Below are 15,415 nucleotides of genomic sequence, written 5' to 3' on the forward strand. Positions count from 1 at the left end.
ACAAAGTATTTTAAAATCTAACGTAAAAACAACACTTGACTATAAGCCCTTTTAATGTAAAATTACTTGGTCTTTTTCTAACAGGAAGTTTCGTAGCTAATAACAATTGCCTTAGCGAAATTCGTGGTATGACTGGTTTTAAACTAATGATGGCATCGTGTACAGCCTGCATAAGAAAGTTAATCTGGTACTTTATATAACAATATATTAACTTTAAGAAAACCTTTTTTATTAAGTACTTCCTTCATACTTTAAACATACTGTTTATTAGAAATATAGTTTAACAATCGTCCAAGCAACATTTATCCCATATTTTTTGTGACAATGTAAAAATATTAAACATGTCGTAAAAAACAAAATTTGCTTATACAAAATTAAATAAATTTAAGTAAATTTGCTGAAAACTAAGTTACTAACCCAACAAAACTAAAACCTTATTTGTTGCGTCATTTGTTAAACAATTTATTTGATTAAAAGCTGCGTTTTTTAAAATATAGCTAAAGGATATCAATAATCAAATACAAACAATACCAATAAACAAGTCAAATAAATTATATAACGCCTTGTCGATTGCTAAATACATGCGTTTATATGCATATAAGGATCTTTTGCCCCAGCATTGTATTCTATTCGTGTATTGTGTTGTTTATAGCGAAACCATGACTAAAAATTAATTACAATATAAAACACGGAACCAAATACGTCACCAGTTTCAATGAATTTTGTAAAGAAACAAAGATAGTATACAATTTTCTTTAAAAAGATAATGGAAATCTATTGATACAAAAACTATATTTAAAAGCTAAGTTGATTGTTAATCGTTAACTTTATCAATTTCTGAATGAATGTGTACATTAAACAATTGAGTTTATCAACAGTATAACCTATTGTTTATTGTAAACATACAAAGGCGGACTTTTCTAACCTCATTTACCACATTTCAACACTATATCAAAACTGTATCATAAGGTTAATAAAAGTACAACGGAAAACTTTTTAAAGTACATTTTAAAATTTAAACGGAAAATGTGTTGATATGTGTTTACCGTAGATAATGTTAAAATAAAAATACTTTTTGCCATTTTCACCGACATTTTAACTGAATTATTTATTTTAAGTTATATAACAACATTTTTAACACGTGTTTTCGCAATAACTAAAAAAAAATTACCTTGAGTTGTTTTACATTAATTTTAACCTCAAATGGCGATCTTTTTATAAGTAACATTAAATTGATTGTAAAACAAGCTTTTATAAAATAAGTTTAATAATTTATTATTTTATTAAAATTTACCAGAACATGTTTTTCCATCACCAGTATAACCTCTTTTACATGTACAGGCAAAAGAACCTGGTGTGTTATTGCACTTTGCATTTCTGTGGCAATTCTTATTCTTTTTTTTAGGTATACATTCATCGATGTCTGTAAAAATTAAATAAATATAAAAAAAAGTAAAAGCACCAGGTGTGTTTTGACATCTTGCATTAGTGCTGCGATTATGTGTATTTTTTGTACATTCATCTATATCTGCAAACAAACTTACAGGTTTAAAAAATAGTTGAAAATTTTTTTAAAAATCATAATTTTGCTAAAAATGCGCAACTGCTTAGAAAAAATAAAACAATTTAAATTTTGGTATAACGTTTGTACATGATGCTTGTGTTTTGTCACAAATATGAGTATTTGTTTTACATTCATCAATATCTAGAAAGAATATTATCAACATCAAATTAATGTGTTATGACAATGCAATAATATGATTTTAAATAATTATTCATAATGTAGCAAACTTTGTGCGCTCTTTAGGCCCTAACATTTCCTTGGGGGCGTTACTTAATTCTCGTATTTTTTGGAACTTTTCTTATCTTGTTGTTAAGCGTTGCTACTGTTTTATTAAGCCAAAGTTAACTTTATTAAGTAAATTAGTATTGTTTGTTCTTATAAGAGATAGGTCTTTCTAATACTTATTTTTGATATTATATGTAGGCTATGTTTAAATTTTTTGGATTCTATTTGAACAAGATATTGTTAAATAAGTGTAAAGAATAATTTCATTTGTGAATTGATTGTGAGCGTGAATAATATAAAAAACAAAATACATAACAATATACAGATATTATCAATTTATGTTACTAAACTTAAAATAAGTTATTACTAATTTGTAGATTTATTTTTACCTGAGCATGTGACTCCATTTCCAATATACCCACGATTACATTTACAAGTAAAAGAACCTGGTGTGTTTTTACACACTGCATTTATGTGGCAACCACCTCTATTTGTATCACATTCATTTTTGTCTGTAAAAAAACAAAAATAATTAACCTAAATAAAAACAACTAAACATCTTAAAAAATAAACATTTGTTCATGCTAGTCATTAAGCATGTTAATTTAATAATGTTAAACAAATTAAAGGAAAATTGATGGGTTTACACGTAAAAAACTTTAAATATTACCTGAGCATGTAACTCCATTTCCAGTGTACCCACTTTTACATCTACAAGTAAAAGCACCCGGTGTGTTTCCACAAATTGCATTAGTGCTGCAATTATGTGTATTTTTTGTACATTCATCTATATCTGCAAACAAACTTACAGGTTTAAAAAAATAGTTAAAAATTTTTAAAAAAATCATAATTTTGCTAAAAATGCGCAACTGCTTAGAAAAAATAAAACAATTTAAATTTTGGCATAACGTTTGTACATGATGCTTGTGTTTTGTCACAAATATGAGTATTTGTTTTACATTCATCAATATCTAGAAAGAATATTATCAACATCAAATTAATGTGTTATGACAATGCAATAATATGATTTTAAATAATTATTCATAATGTAGCAAACTTTGTGCGCTCTTTAGGCCCTAACATTTCCTTGGGGGCGTTACTTAATTCTCTTATTTTTTGGAACTTTTCTTATCTTGTTGTAAAGCGTTGCTACTGTTTTATTAAGCCAAAGTTAACTTTATTGAGTAAATTAGTATTGTTTGTTCTTATAAGAGATAGGTCTTTCTAATACTTATTTTTTATATTATATGTAGGCTATGTTTAAATTTTTTGGATTCTATTTGAACAAGATATTGTTAAATAAGTGTAAAGAATAAATACATTTGTGAATTGATTGTGAGCGTGAATAATATAATAAACAAAATACATAACAATATACAGATATTATCAATTTATTATACTCAACTTAAAATAAGTTATCACTAATTTGTAGATTTATTATTACCTGAGCATGTGACACCATTTCCAGTATACCCACTGATACATATACAAGTAAATGAACCTGGTGTGTTTGTACACAGTGCATTTGGGTCGCAACCACCTCTATTTGTATCACATTCATTTTTGTCTGTAAAAAAAACAAAAATAATTAACCTAAATAAAAACAACTAAACATCTTAAAAAATAAACATTTGTTCATGCTAGTCATTAAGCATGATTTAACATATTACAATAATATTATTTTAATATTACCTGAGCATGTGACTCCATTTCCAGAAAACCCACTACTACAATTACAAGTAAAAGATCCTTCGGCATTTGTACACTCTGCATTTGTGTTGCAATTATTATATTCCTTTATAGCACATTCATCTATGTCTGCAAAATAAACTAAACGGTTAAGATGTTTTTATTTTTATTATCTTTGAAACAGTTAAAGTTAAATGTTTTCCACTTTTATAGCTAATAATTTTTTAAAACATCTTTTATGGAGCAGCGGAAATAGCTATTAGTTAGTGTAAATCATTTAGCTATATTTTCTCCTCTAGTTATCCACAATTTTATTTATTTGTTTTGTGTCGCATGGTAAAGTCAGAACGTTTAAAAGGTTTACCTAAGCACGAGACTCCATTTCCACTATAACCATTTTTACATTCGCAAGTAAATGATCCTGGTGTGTTTGAACAATTTGCATCACTGTGGCAATTATTCTTATTTGTATCACATTCATCTGCGTCTGCAAAAAATAAATTACGCGTTTAATTTTTACAGTGTTTAGAGTAAATGTGTTCTATTTTTAGAGCCATTTATTGATTTAAATAACCAATAGGCCAGTAGCAATACCCATATGTTAATTGAACCAAAAACAACAATATTTCAATTAAAATCTTAAATGTTAATAAGCTGACGCATTAGTAAAATGTAATACAGCAAAAAAATAAGAAGAGAAATTTAACTGCCCAACAACTGGGTGAAAACGCAGCCTGTAGATTAAGAACCTAATTTCTGTCTTATATTTAAAAAAAAATTGCAATTATTCATAATTTAGGTTTGGTATTACTGCTTTATTTAACACTTATGAGCGTATTTAAGAAACATTCGTTACTTACCAGTGCATTTTTTTCCATTTCCAGCAAAACCACTTTTACATGCACAGGTGAAAGATCCATCTGCGTTTGTACATGTTGCTTGTGTTTTGTCACAAGAATGAGTATTTGTTTCACATTCATCTATGTCTAAAAAAATATATTTAAAAAAACTAAAAAATAACATAAAAAATTATGTGTTCTAACTATACACAGTAAAAAAATTAATTAGATAAATACTTATATGCAAATATTTTAATCTATGATACTAAATGTTCAATGAGTTACCAACTTTTTAATTTTAATAAATAACAGAAGAATTTATGTATTATTACAAAGTAGCAATCCTATAGGGTAACTAAAGATTATTAAACATATAGACCCCATCATAATTTTATGATTTAAATTAATATTGGGCTACCACTACTTTAATACCAGAGCATGTGACTCCATTTCCAGTAAACCCACCAGTACATGTACAAGTAAAAGAACCTAATGTGTCATCGCACATTGCATCTCTGTGGCAATCATGTTTCTCTGTAGCACATTCATTTATGTCTGTCAAAAATTCCCCAATTAAAATTCAAATAAATTTAAGCTATTTTAAATTTTTATTGAATAGGCTACTCTTTTTCGAGCTGCGAAACATAATCATAGTTTAAAGTTTATTACAAACTAGTACTTTATTTTATATTTATTATATAAAAACATTAATTGTAAACAAAACCAAAAATTGTATTGCATTGTTACACTAACATAATATTTTTTTGCAACAAAAACTTTAATTAAATAAGCTTGATAAGCACTATTTATTTTTAGCACTTTACCCAGTCAAAAATTTAGACTCGGCATTAGCCCGGCCCATGCTAGGCATTTGTTGCCGTGCATTACCCATGCTAGGCTCTAGTGTGGCATTTGGTCGGGTTCCCGACCATCGTATTACCTGCTAAACGCCACACATGGGCCATACTCGGCGGTTTGGGTATAATGCGACCATCGCACGTTCGAGTATTAGCCATGCACGGGCCATACTCGGCAGTTCGGGTATAACGCGACCATCGCATGTTCGAGTGTTAGCGACGCATGGGCCATACTCGGCAGTTCGGGTATATTGCGACCATCGCATGTACGAGTGTTAGCCAGACATGGCCGAGTATGGCATTTGGTCGTGTCCTCGACCTTCTACTATAAATTGTTACTGAATTTCCTATTAAGTTCTTAATGAACCATAGTAGGTTAACCTAATGGAATACAACGAATAAATGTACGTTTCTAAAATTTATAAATGTTTTAAGTGATTTGCAGGCTCGTTGTTTAAAGACAGCAATCAAATGAAAAATTTAAAAATTTATGTTAAGTTTTTTATTTAAATCTTTAATTCCAGATAATTAAAATGTGGATTTTTTAGAATAAGTAATGCAATTTCCCTTCTTAAAGCTAAGCAATTTAAGATAGCGTGAAATATTTCACCATCTTACGCAATTTAAGAGATAAGGGAGTCATGCTGTGTTTTTATTTTCCGTTTTTTGTTTGCGCGCCAAGTCTGCGCCCTGGTTTAAGATAGTTTAAAAAATAGCAAGACTGAAGTTAGGTTTGTAGAATATTGGTATATAACTTCTAATTTACAGTTCTGTTATTGTTTTAAATAATTTAATAAAGATGATCATCATTAGGCTATTGGAAATTGGTGGAAATATTTTTGGATTTAAAACATTGGAATGTACGTTTAATCAACTAAAAGAAAACAGCCAATCAAAAACTTTCACCTACTGACCTACAATTCGACAAAGCATTTACTAAAGTAACCAACAAATTTGGGGACTTACAATTTTCAACAAAGGTAAAAAACTGTAAAATAAATATATATGTAAAAATTAACATCATTAAACTACTAACAAAAACGGCATTATTTATCATATACAAAAACTACAGAACAGAAGAACTATATCTGTTTAACAGTTTAAGTCAGATTGTAATGTTAACGTTTTTTTTATTTAGCTGAAGATAATATTGCCGGATGTTTTAAAGAAATTCAGTGCGATTTATACGTTATTCCAGACATCAGATTGTTAACATGAACAACAATTTCAGTGCAATAGTTAATTTACCGCATGTTACAATGAACTTAAGTTTTTTGTGTATGTATTATACATGTTCACTTTGATTTTTTATTTATTATTGACATTTGTGTTGTTTTGTGTATTGTTTACGCCGAACTGCGTAAATTTAATAAATGGTTTAAACTTTATATTACTTGTAATTTATTTTCCCGCACTTAACTGTAAGCGACGTCAACTGACGCCAATATTACGCAATCAAGCTAGCGTCGGCGGGCCTGGGAAAGCGACAGTAAGCCTAGCATAATACTAGTATAACCAAGCGTGGCCCATGCTCGGTTCTATGCTGGGCCCGTGCACGGCTAATCGAGCATGGGCCATGCTCGCATAATCAAGCACGGCCGATGTAACATTTCCAAGCACGGCTGTACCATGGGCCAGGCTGGCGACCCATGTATGGCCCTTGCATAATCAGGCATGCGCCGATGGTCGGCCGAGTTGAATTTTTTTGACTGGGTAACTACAAATGTATTACTTTTTAATTTAACTTTTGCAATGAAAAATCGAGAATTATTATACCTTGGACTGTGACCTTTAATGCGGACGGGGTGGTAGTTGAAGTGGATTTTGCGTTACAAAAAACATTCGGCAATATCAATACCAACCATATTCCTCTTATTTTAAAAGTTATGTTCATTTTTGGCTTTGCTATTAACATTTTTACATGCTTGTTTCAATAGCATTTGCACCAATTATATATTTCAAACAAAATCTGATGCCGCTTTATTTAGTCGATGTAAATTTGATCAAAATATCTAAACAAAAATAATTTTTGATATATGTTATTTAGTTTAATATCCTAATACTAATCTTTCAAAAAAAAAATTATAAAACATTATGTTAAACCCCAAATACAGCCTTTAGTTTTATTTTAATGTTTGTACAAGAAAGTTTTTACCAGGAAATTGTTGATATTTCGATATAGTTTTTTAGGAAACTTATTAAAGGTAACATAAAATGGGGTTTTGATCTAGGCTTAAATAGATTTGTAAAAATTTGTTAAAAAACACATAACATAAATAAAAATAACAACCATGTGTGTTTTGTTTGCCAATTGGAACTTTAGTACTTTTGCTATATTACGTAAATTTTATAAAGCAATTAACAAATTTTTTCTATACAAAAGCTATACGTCAACACTTGTATTCACTATTGTATAAACAGAAAAAAAAACGTTTTTTTTTAAATAACAATTAAATGAAAACTCTTTGGTAAAATATTTAAATGGACCAACATCCTGTTAATTATTGTTTGTTATATATTCACTATTCATTTAGGCTTACAAATAAATTCAAAAGAATTTAGGAGCCTAAGGTTTATTCAGGAAAACTTATAAATTTTACACAAAACAATGAGTTTTGATTCATCGCATTCATGCATTCATTTAAAAAAATTAAAAAAACACTTTAAATTTTTAAAAACACTATATCAAATAAATTTTAAACCTTGACTTTTTTTTACAGCGTTGTTAATAAATTTTATTACAAACAACGCTACGTTGAATTACTGTAAAGTCGTAAATCCTATAACTATATTTATTGATTACAAAAAAAATCAAATTGGTTTATATAAAAAAATGATATAAATTTTTTCCCTAATAAAATTATTAGTAGTGGTTACAGTTAAAAAAAACATCCGCCCGCGCGCCAACTACCGGGGGTTTTAAGTTATTTTTTTATAATAGTCACATCAACCATTTTATTGAGTATACAACTTAGTCTTACCAAGTAAACAAAAGAGATTCTCTTTATTATTTGGTTTTCACCTTTTAATTGCAGTTTTTATATTTTGGCAACTTACTATTAACAATATCGATGGTGATAATATGGTCACAGCCCGAAATATTGAGAACCCCAATTACGAATGTTTATTTTTAGGCTTTTTCCTGATAATACTAATTATTTTACCCTGTTTTGTTAATAACCCTTTTGTTAAATAAACTATCTGAATCTAAAAGCGCCATTTTTAGTATAATTTTTTTAATTAAATGTTTAAGCAAGTTGTTAAGTTATTATTAAAAAAATCGTTGATAATAATATTACATAACCCAAAGTATTGCGCACCGCAACCGGTGATATCTAAGCTTTTTTTTGATAAACATAATAGTATAGAAAAAGATGTGATTAATTTAATCCAAAACAGTTAAAAGATGTCTTTAAACGATAAATAAACGCTTAAAATAACGATATCTGCACCACCAAACAAAACACTCACTTAACATGTGTAACTACAATTAACGCTTAAAATAACGATATCTGCACCACCAAACAAAACACTCACTTAACATGTGTAACTACAATTAAATCACAACTAGGCTACTATAAATCCAGACGGGACTCTTAAAGCTCAATAATGATTATTTTGCAACTGAAGAGAAATGCATGTGCAAACAACTATCAAAAATATAAAAAACACTACATAAAAAAAAAAATCTTTAAAATATGATGACAAAACAAAATCGATTCAATAAAATTAATATAATAGAATTTTTAAGTATGTGAAACTGCGTATAAATGAGTTAAAAATGACTTATCTAACAAAGTTCAATATGTTTTGCTGTCCACCACTTTTTATCAAATTATGCAACAGCAAACGACCATTAATGAGTACTATTTTTAAAACCACAATCCTAACCCTTTTGGCTTGGATTTTAACTGACTTTGTTGTGGTAAGATTTGTGATCAACATATTAACCGGCTTTTTTCAAATTATATATTTTTTTCATAATATTTATATAAATGTAACAAAAATTTCAATATAAGGGGTGTTAAATTGTTATTTTTAAATAGAGGATAAGTTCATTTCAAAAATTGCCAGGTTACCTCATTTTAATACTAGGCCGTATATTACCATGGTTACTTAAATTCATAAACAAAATTTTCGGCAATAAAGAGTAAAGGTGTGTTTAATTAAAAGTTATTCTTGAACAAAACAAAAACGTAAACATGGTGGTAAGAGATGTTAAATCAAAGGACAAATTTCAAGATCCGAAATCTATGCGACGAATAATTGCCGAAGACCCCGACTGGTCGCTCGCAACCGTTTCACTGCTTAAAGATTTGGCAATCAACCACATTGTACAGAATTTCGAAAGTGAGTAAAAATTTTTGACAGTTTCACCTAACATAAATTAAATTATTATGTAGATAATTTTTCTATAGTCAAAAACTAGTTTCAAATTTATAAATATTTTTTAAGAAAATCCAATTCTGAAGGGGCTTAATATTAAAGACAAGAAAAAGGTCCTGGATAAAATAGATACTAATATACCTTTAAACGTCACTGCGCATTTGGTAGAAGATGAAAGCTATTGGAAGCGCTGCTGCAAAGCAAAGTGGCAAATTTGTGACGTATCTACCTACGATGGCAGCTGGAAAAGAATGCTTTTTGAAAGGCATTTAGAATCCTTGATCGAGAATTTCGTGCCGGAGCAAACTAGTGATGAAGTTGTTGATGAGGCAATTCCTCTTTGCTCCCGATATGTTAAGAGATTAAACATCCGACAAGTCCTGCCTCCTGTAAAGGATACCACAAAGTCGGAGGACTTTATCAGTGATGTTGGAAGTGAAATTGGAACGGAAGCACCTTCCATGGATCATTTTGAGTTTGGAACCGTGATAGAAAAGTTACCGCATCTCGAAGAGTTCCGCGTCATGTTTGGTGTTCGCGATTGTGGAATGAATTTCGAGTGGAACCTGTTTCAGTTTACTCATAGGGATTGCCTTCTCTTGGCCAAAAGCATAAAGAGTTGCAAACAACTGAAAAAAATTTGTATCCAGCAAAGTAAAGTCGATGATGCAAAGGTCAGAGTTTTGATCAGTCACTATTTGGATCACCCTTCACTCACTGATGTGGATTTATCCCACAATTGCATTGGTGAAAGGGGGGCAAGAGCAGTGGCAAAACTTATTAACAACAGGTAACCGTGCAAAATTAAAACTGCATTTAATCAAAAAGTGGTATAAAAACCTAAGCAAATTTAAAATTAGGCAAAATATTCATAGATGCCCGAACCTCAAAAAGGTTAATCTATGTGATAATGTTGTTCGTGGTGAGGGAGCAAAAGCCATCGCGTTTGCTTTAACAAAAAACACACAATTGCAGGATATCAACCTGAGACTAAACCGGTGAGTTAAGTTGTCAAACAAATACTACATAAGCAAAGAAGGTTATAATTTAATGTTTTCTTTCAAGTGTAAGTGTAACTTTGCCGCTAAATAACAAACAAAAATAATAAGAACAATTATAAGTTAAAATATTCCTAATTTTAAGAATGGGTGACGAAGGAGGACAGGCCTTGGCGAAGTCACTTTTAAAAAATAATTCCCTTAAAAGTATCAACTTATCATCGAATGAAATGACCGAGCCAACAGCTGCAGTGTTGTCTCAAGTCCTGCAAACTAACACAAGTTTGACGAATATAGTCTTGTCCGGAAACACTATTGGGACCGTAAGTCTTAATTTACTTTTATTTATTGTTATATATGAGACCTTTAGTACCTAACAATGGCCAACACTAAAAGGAGGGGGTGAAGGAAAGACAGGGCCCTAAAAGGAAAGAAGAAAGAGTGGAGGGGCTCAAGGGAAAGTATTTTGCAGTCATTTTTGGTTGAAACAGAAATGGTCAATGCTTTTTAGCATTGACAATTTTTGCTGCCTAATAAAAATGAATGCAAAATACTTTTTCTTTAGCCCCTCCTTTTAGTGCTTCCCTTCCTCCCTGTTTTTTCTTTACTCCTTTATTTTAGTTTTTCCCTCTAGCAATGGTTACCTGATACCCAAATTTGCCTTACTGGTATATGGCGTTACTGCTTAAACCAATGGCTTTAAAACTTTAACAATCTTTAATATTGTCTAAGTAGGCTCCAGAATTTACAAATATTATTACTCAGTGCCTTGATACATGAACTAGGTAGGCTACAGTTAAAAATTAAAAAATGTGAAAAATTAAAAATATTTTGGTTAACAGGATGGTGGCAAGCAACTTCAAGAGGGTATGGAAGTTAATAAGACGATCGTTGAACTGGATCTTAGATTAACAGACGCTGGACAGGAAAGTGAATATTGCATCAATCAAGTTCTTAAAGCAAATCAAGAAAGAGCAAGAGAGGCAGAAGAAGCAAATTCCAGCTAGAAACTTTTTCAGATGAACTTTTATTTTGTAACAGTATTATGTTTTATATAAAATGAAATTTTATAAAATTAAGTTTATGATTAAGAACAATGATTAAAAAGAAATTTTAGTGAAATATTTTTTTAACAGGTTCATGGTAAAACACAGTTTTTTGTCAGTTAAATAAAGCTTTTCCTGAAAAACTAGGTTTTGTTTCAGTGACCTTCGAAGTTTTTTCACAATAATAAGAGTTTTTAAACAAAACTATCCCATCTTTTTCTAATACAGGGTGCATTACTTCTTTATGTAACTTCGTAATATTTAATGGCGGTCTCTTTAATCTTGACATGGGTACCATTAAATCATATATACCAACAAAGCCCTCTTTGCAAGCAACTATCATTAAATTTGCCTTGCTTTTATAAAAGACTTGGCCTGGAATGTAATTATCGGGTTGAATACCAAACTTTTCAGGGAAGACAACTTGTATCCGATAAAATTTTACGAACATGCTGCCATAAAAAGCACAAAGGCTAAATTTTTTTAAAAAACCAAATGCTTTATATTTATTATAAATATCATCCGCCTTCATTTCATCCCATTGTATACATGTGTCCTTTGGTGATATTTTTGAAGCTTTTGTGACACACTTTTCGTCTTGTTCGTGAGCATGTTTAAGCTTATGGGGAAAATCACTGAGAACATCAAGACACAACTGTGCACCAGTAACTGCAAGTCTCTCACAAAGTGTTGCAGCTACATCATGCAATTTAATATCAACTGGTTTAGATTTAGCAAGAACTGGGCCACTGTCCATTTTGCCAGGAATAATCTAAATTGTAAATTTATATTTAAGATCATTTCCAAAGTTTACGAAAAAAAAATTTTTTTAACAACTTATTCACACTAATCCACAACATGTTATGTGTGTTATAATGGTTAAAAACTTGGTTTAACTACAAAGGGTTTTGGGTTTAATCCCCATTGCTTGTTTGCTGCAATGTCTTTAAGTAATGCGCTAGAAGTATAACTTCTACTAAAGTCAACTCAGGACCAGGTCTGTGTTACAAATATTAACCTATAAATATATAGTTCATTAAGTCAACCTTTTTCCAAATAAAAGGTTAACTTTTTTAAAATTAAAAAAAAACAATACATAGCCTAAACTAACATATTAATTTTTTTTAATTGACAATAACAATTTTATGATCTTTTTTAAAAAAAATACCTTAAATATTGATACACCAGTTGATTGATCACCTCTTTCAATTGCTCTTGGTATTGGTGCGGCACCTCGTAAATCGGGCAAAAAACTTGGGTGAACATTAATCATGCCAAGTGGAAAACTTTTAATAAATTCGTCTGTAAATTTAACACCAAATGAAGCAACGACTGCAAGATCAAAACTGTGTGGTTCATCAGAAAGAGATTTTTTCATTTCGGTCCAATAGGAAAGAGGTATATCATGTTTTGTAGAAAATTGTTGTACTGGTCTACTATGTCCATGGTTATTAAACAAAGTGACCACCTTAAAAAAATAACAAAGAAATTTACTTTTAGTGTAATAAGCATAAGTTTATGTGTTATGATATATAATAGGAAGTATAAAAACGTAAGACTGTTTGTTTTCAATTTTAACAACAAAAATTTAGTATATTAATAATATAAAAACTTTCTTATATATATATAATAAATATGTTGGCAATTTTATAGACCTATTAACACTTTGATAATTTGTATTAAATCACTTAAAGTTTAATGTCAAAAAAATGGGCCAATATCCATAAAAGTTATTTAATATTCTCCATTAGGAAACATTAATAGCTTATTTTTGAAGAGTGATTTAAGAGTGGGTATATATATTTTGAATAAAAGTATAAATATATATATATATATACATTTTAAAAACTGTTAAAATAAAAAGAAATTAGGTAAATACAGAAAAGGTAAAAAAAGGACCGTAAACTACAGACGAGTGATCATTAGTATTTACCTTGAATGATTTGATAAAACTTTTCGGTTGTTTCGAATCATTAAACAATCTGACAACATACGGCAAAGAAAACTCATCATTGCCAAAAAATAATATATTGTACTTTGCTGCCGAAGAAAAACTTAATATTTGTTTCAAAATGGGTGAATGCTGTAGCAGCTTGTAATACTTTGGTAAATGTTTACTTATTATTCTCATTTTGCTCTCTTTGTTTTAAAAGAATTTCTGTTACACGAAGTTCTTCCTCCAGAAGTTTTCGATTTTCTTCCTTTCTCTTTTGAGTTTGTTCTTGTCTCTCTAAGTCTTTAAGAACAGTGTCTTGTAGTCGCTATTAAGTATTTAAAAAAATATATTTATATATCATATATTGATCGTAAAATCACATGAATATATGTAGGAGATCATATTAATGTAATTTTGTTTACACTCAGGTATTTACTTAACATCTAAGCAAGTAATAAATCCACTTTATGTATAATATTTATTGATTAAAGTTTTAAAACTCCCAAATAACATTATTTAATGTTAATAGTCTGGGGACAACTCTAACACTAAGATACTGGGGGGGACAGTCTGGGGACAACTCTAACACTAAAAATTGATAAATCGTTTTAATTTTTGGTCTGTAATTTCTAAGGGTAGTACTAAAATACGAGATGCGGGAAGTTGCTGGGTGCGAGAAATACCGAGGTCGTATGTAAACGTTAACAAAAAAACGCTGAATGCGGAAAAGGATGGACTTTTTATACCCTCCCCTAATCTTCCCTTGTGCTTTATATTCAATTTCGCATCATTTCTTGACCTTTAAAGTCAATCCTACATCACCCCTTAGTCCTTTAGATAAAAACAGCAATCATTCCGCAGAAAAGTACTAAAATTCCGTTCCGTCCCGCATTCCACGAATTTTTGTTAACGTTTACATACGGTCCCGCACTATCCCGCATCCCGTACTTTAGTATTGTCCATTTCTAATATAGGTTTCACCTTTTTACTTTTTATTTGATCCAAGTGGACGTAAGTTATCATAGAAGACGCGAAGACAATCGAGCCGGCCAATGTTGCTTTTGCGGCAAATGACATTCCTTGTAAAATCCTAAATATATTTTGCAATACCAGGTTAAAAGCTCTAATTCTCTAAAATCAACAAAAAATGGAAACTTGAGGCACGTGTTATTGCATTTATAACTGTTTTGTGATCATGTCCTTGTCATAGATACAAAACTATTTTAATTTATGAAATTTAATAAAAAAGTTAATATGGTATAATGATTATTATTTGTATAACATCGCATTAACAAAAATTAAGTTAAATTATTTATAAAAAACTCCAGATCAATTTTTAAGCTAGGGATAAAAAAATGAATGTAACCAACTTTCGTACATAAATTAGGGCAACGAAGAGCAACCACAGTGTAAAGTTTTAGTGTAGATAGCATAAACTATAAAATGAAGCAATAAAGTAAAACTAAAATAAATACGGGTCATTGGGTTTAATCAGTGGTCACTACAGTTTGTTTTGACAGTAACGACATCGCCTTGTTTTAATTTCAAATCAAAACTAAGAAAGAAACCAATTACGTAAAAAGCAATAAAATTTTTGTTAACCTTCTTAATTTAATGAACCAAGCAATAGAAAAAAATTACACAATTATTATTCGTTTTAATCCGCTAGTTTCCGCTATAAGGAAGTAGTAAAACGGTAAAAATATTTCATAATTGCGACCTATGTAAGGCGTGTTTAAGTTCTGTGTGTATTATAAAGTTGCCAATTAAAATATTTAAACACAAAGTATATTATTACCTACTTACGAACAGAAACTATTTAGATTGTTGTTGCATTTGTATAAATTTCTTTTCAGATTAAATCGGTCACGTGTT

The 15,415-nt window shown here is 29.8% G+C and overlaps 2 protein-coding genes and 2 long non-coding RNA genes across 4 annotated transcripts; 1 reads left to right on the top strand and 3 right to left on the bottom strand.

Moving 5' to 3' along the window:
* Positions 1–3,237: 3,237 nt before the first annotated feature.
* On the bottom strand, positions 3,238–4,457 carry LOC145751297 (uncharacterized). The gene is made up of 4 exons (XR_014283727.1): positions 4,339–4,457; positions 3,843–3,965; positions 3,482–3,607; positions 3,238–3,356 (listed from the first exon to the last, which is right to left on the bottom strand). It is a non-coding gene; the product is annotated as an uncharacterized LOC145751297 (long non-coding RNA).
* Positions 4,458–4,720: 263 nt separating this feature from the next.
* On the bottom strand, positions 4,721–7,089 carry LOC145750731 (uncharacterized). Its single transcript, XR_014283692.1, has 2 exons — positions 6,951–7,089; positions 4,721–4,872 (listed from the first exon to the last, which is right to left on the bottom strand). It is a non-coding gene; the product is annotated as an uncharacterized LOC145750731 (long non-coding RNA).
* Positions 7,090–9,319: 2,230 nt separating this feature from the next.
* Positions 9,320–11,739, top strand: LOC145749952 (dynein regulatory complex subunit 5-like). The gene is made up of 5 exons (XM_082565845.1): positions 9,320–9,524; positions 9,630–10,350; positions 10,436–10,558; positions 10,704–10,881; positions 11,401–11,739. The coding sequence occupies exons 1-5, from the start codon at positions 9,377–9,379 to the stop codon at positions 11,563–11,565; spliced, it is 1,335 nt and encodes a 444-aa protein (XP_082421971.1). The 5' UTR covers positions 9,320–9,376; the 3' UTR covers positions 11,566–11,739.
* LOC145749953 (methionyl-tRNA formyltransferase, mitochondrial-like) lies at positions 11,550–14,654 on the bottom strand. Its single transcript, XM_082565846.1, has 4 exons — positions 14,522–14,654; positions 13,538–13,865; positions 12,773–13,072; positions 11,550–12,376 (listed from the first exon to the last, which is right to left on the bottom strand). The coding sequence occupies exons 2-4, from the start codon at positions 13,733–13,735 to the stop codon at positions 11,720–11,722; spliced, it is 1,155 nt and encodes a 384-aa protein (XP_082421972.1). The 5' UTR covers positions 13,736–13,865; positions 14,522–14,654; the 3' UTR covers positions 11,550–11,719.
* Positions 14,655–15,415: the final 761 nt, after the last annotated feature.

The sequence above is a fragment of the Corella eumyota genome, chromosome 4 (genome assembly GCF_963082875.1).
Source record: "Corella eumyota chromosome 4, kaCorEumy4.1, whole genome shotgun sequence".
Classification (NCBI taxonomy): Eukaryota; Metazoa; Chordata; class Ascidiacea; order Phlebobranchia; family Corellidae; genus Corella; species Corella eumyota.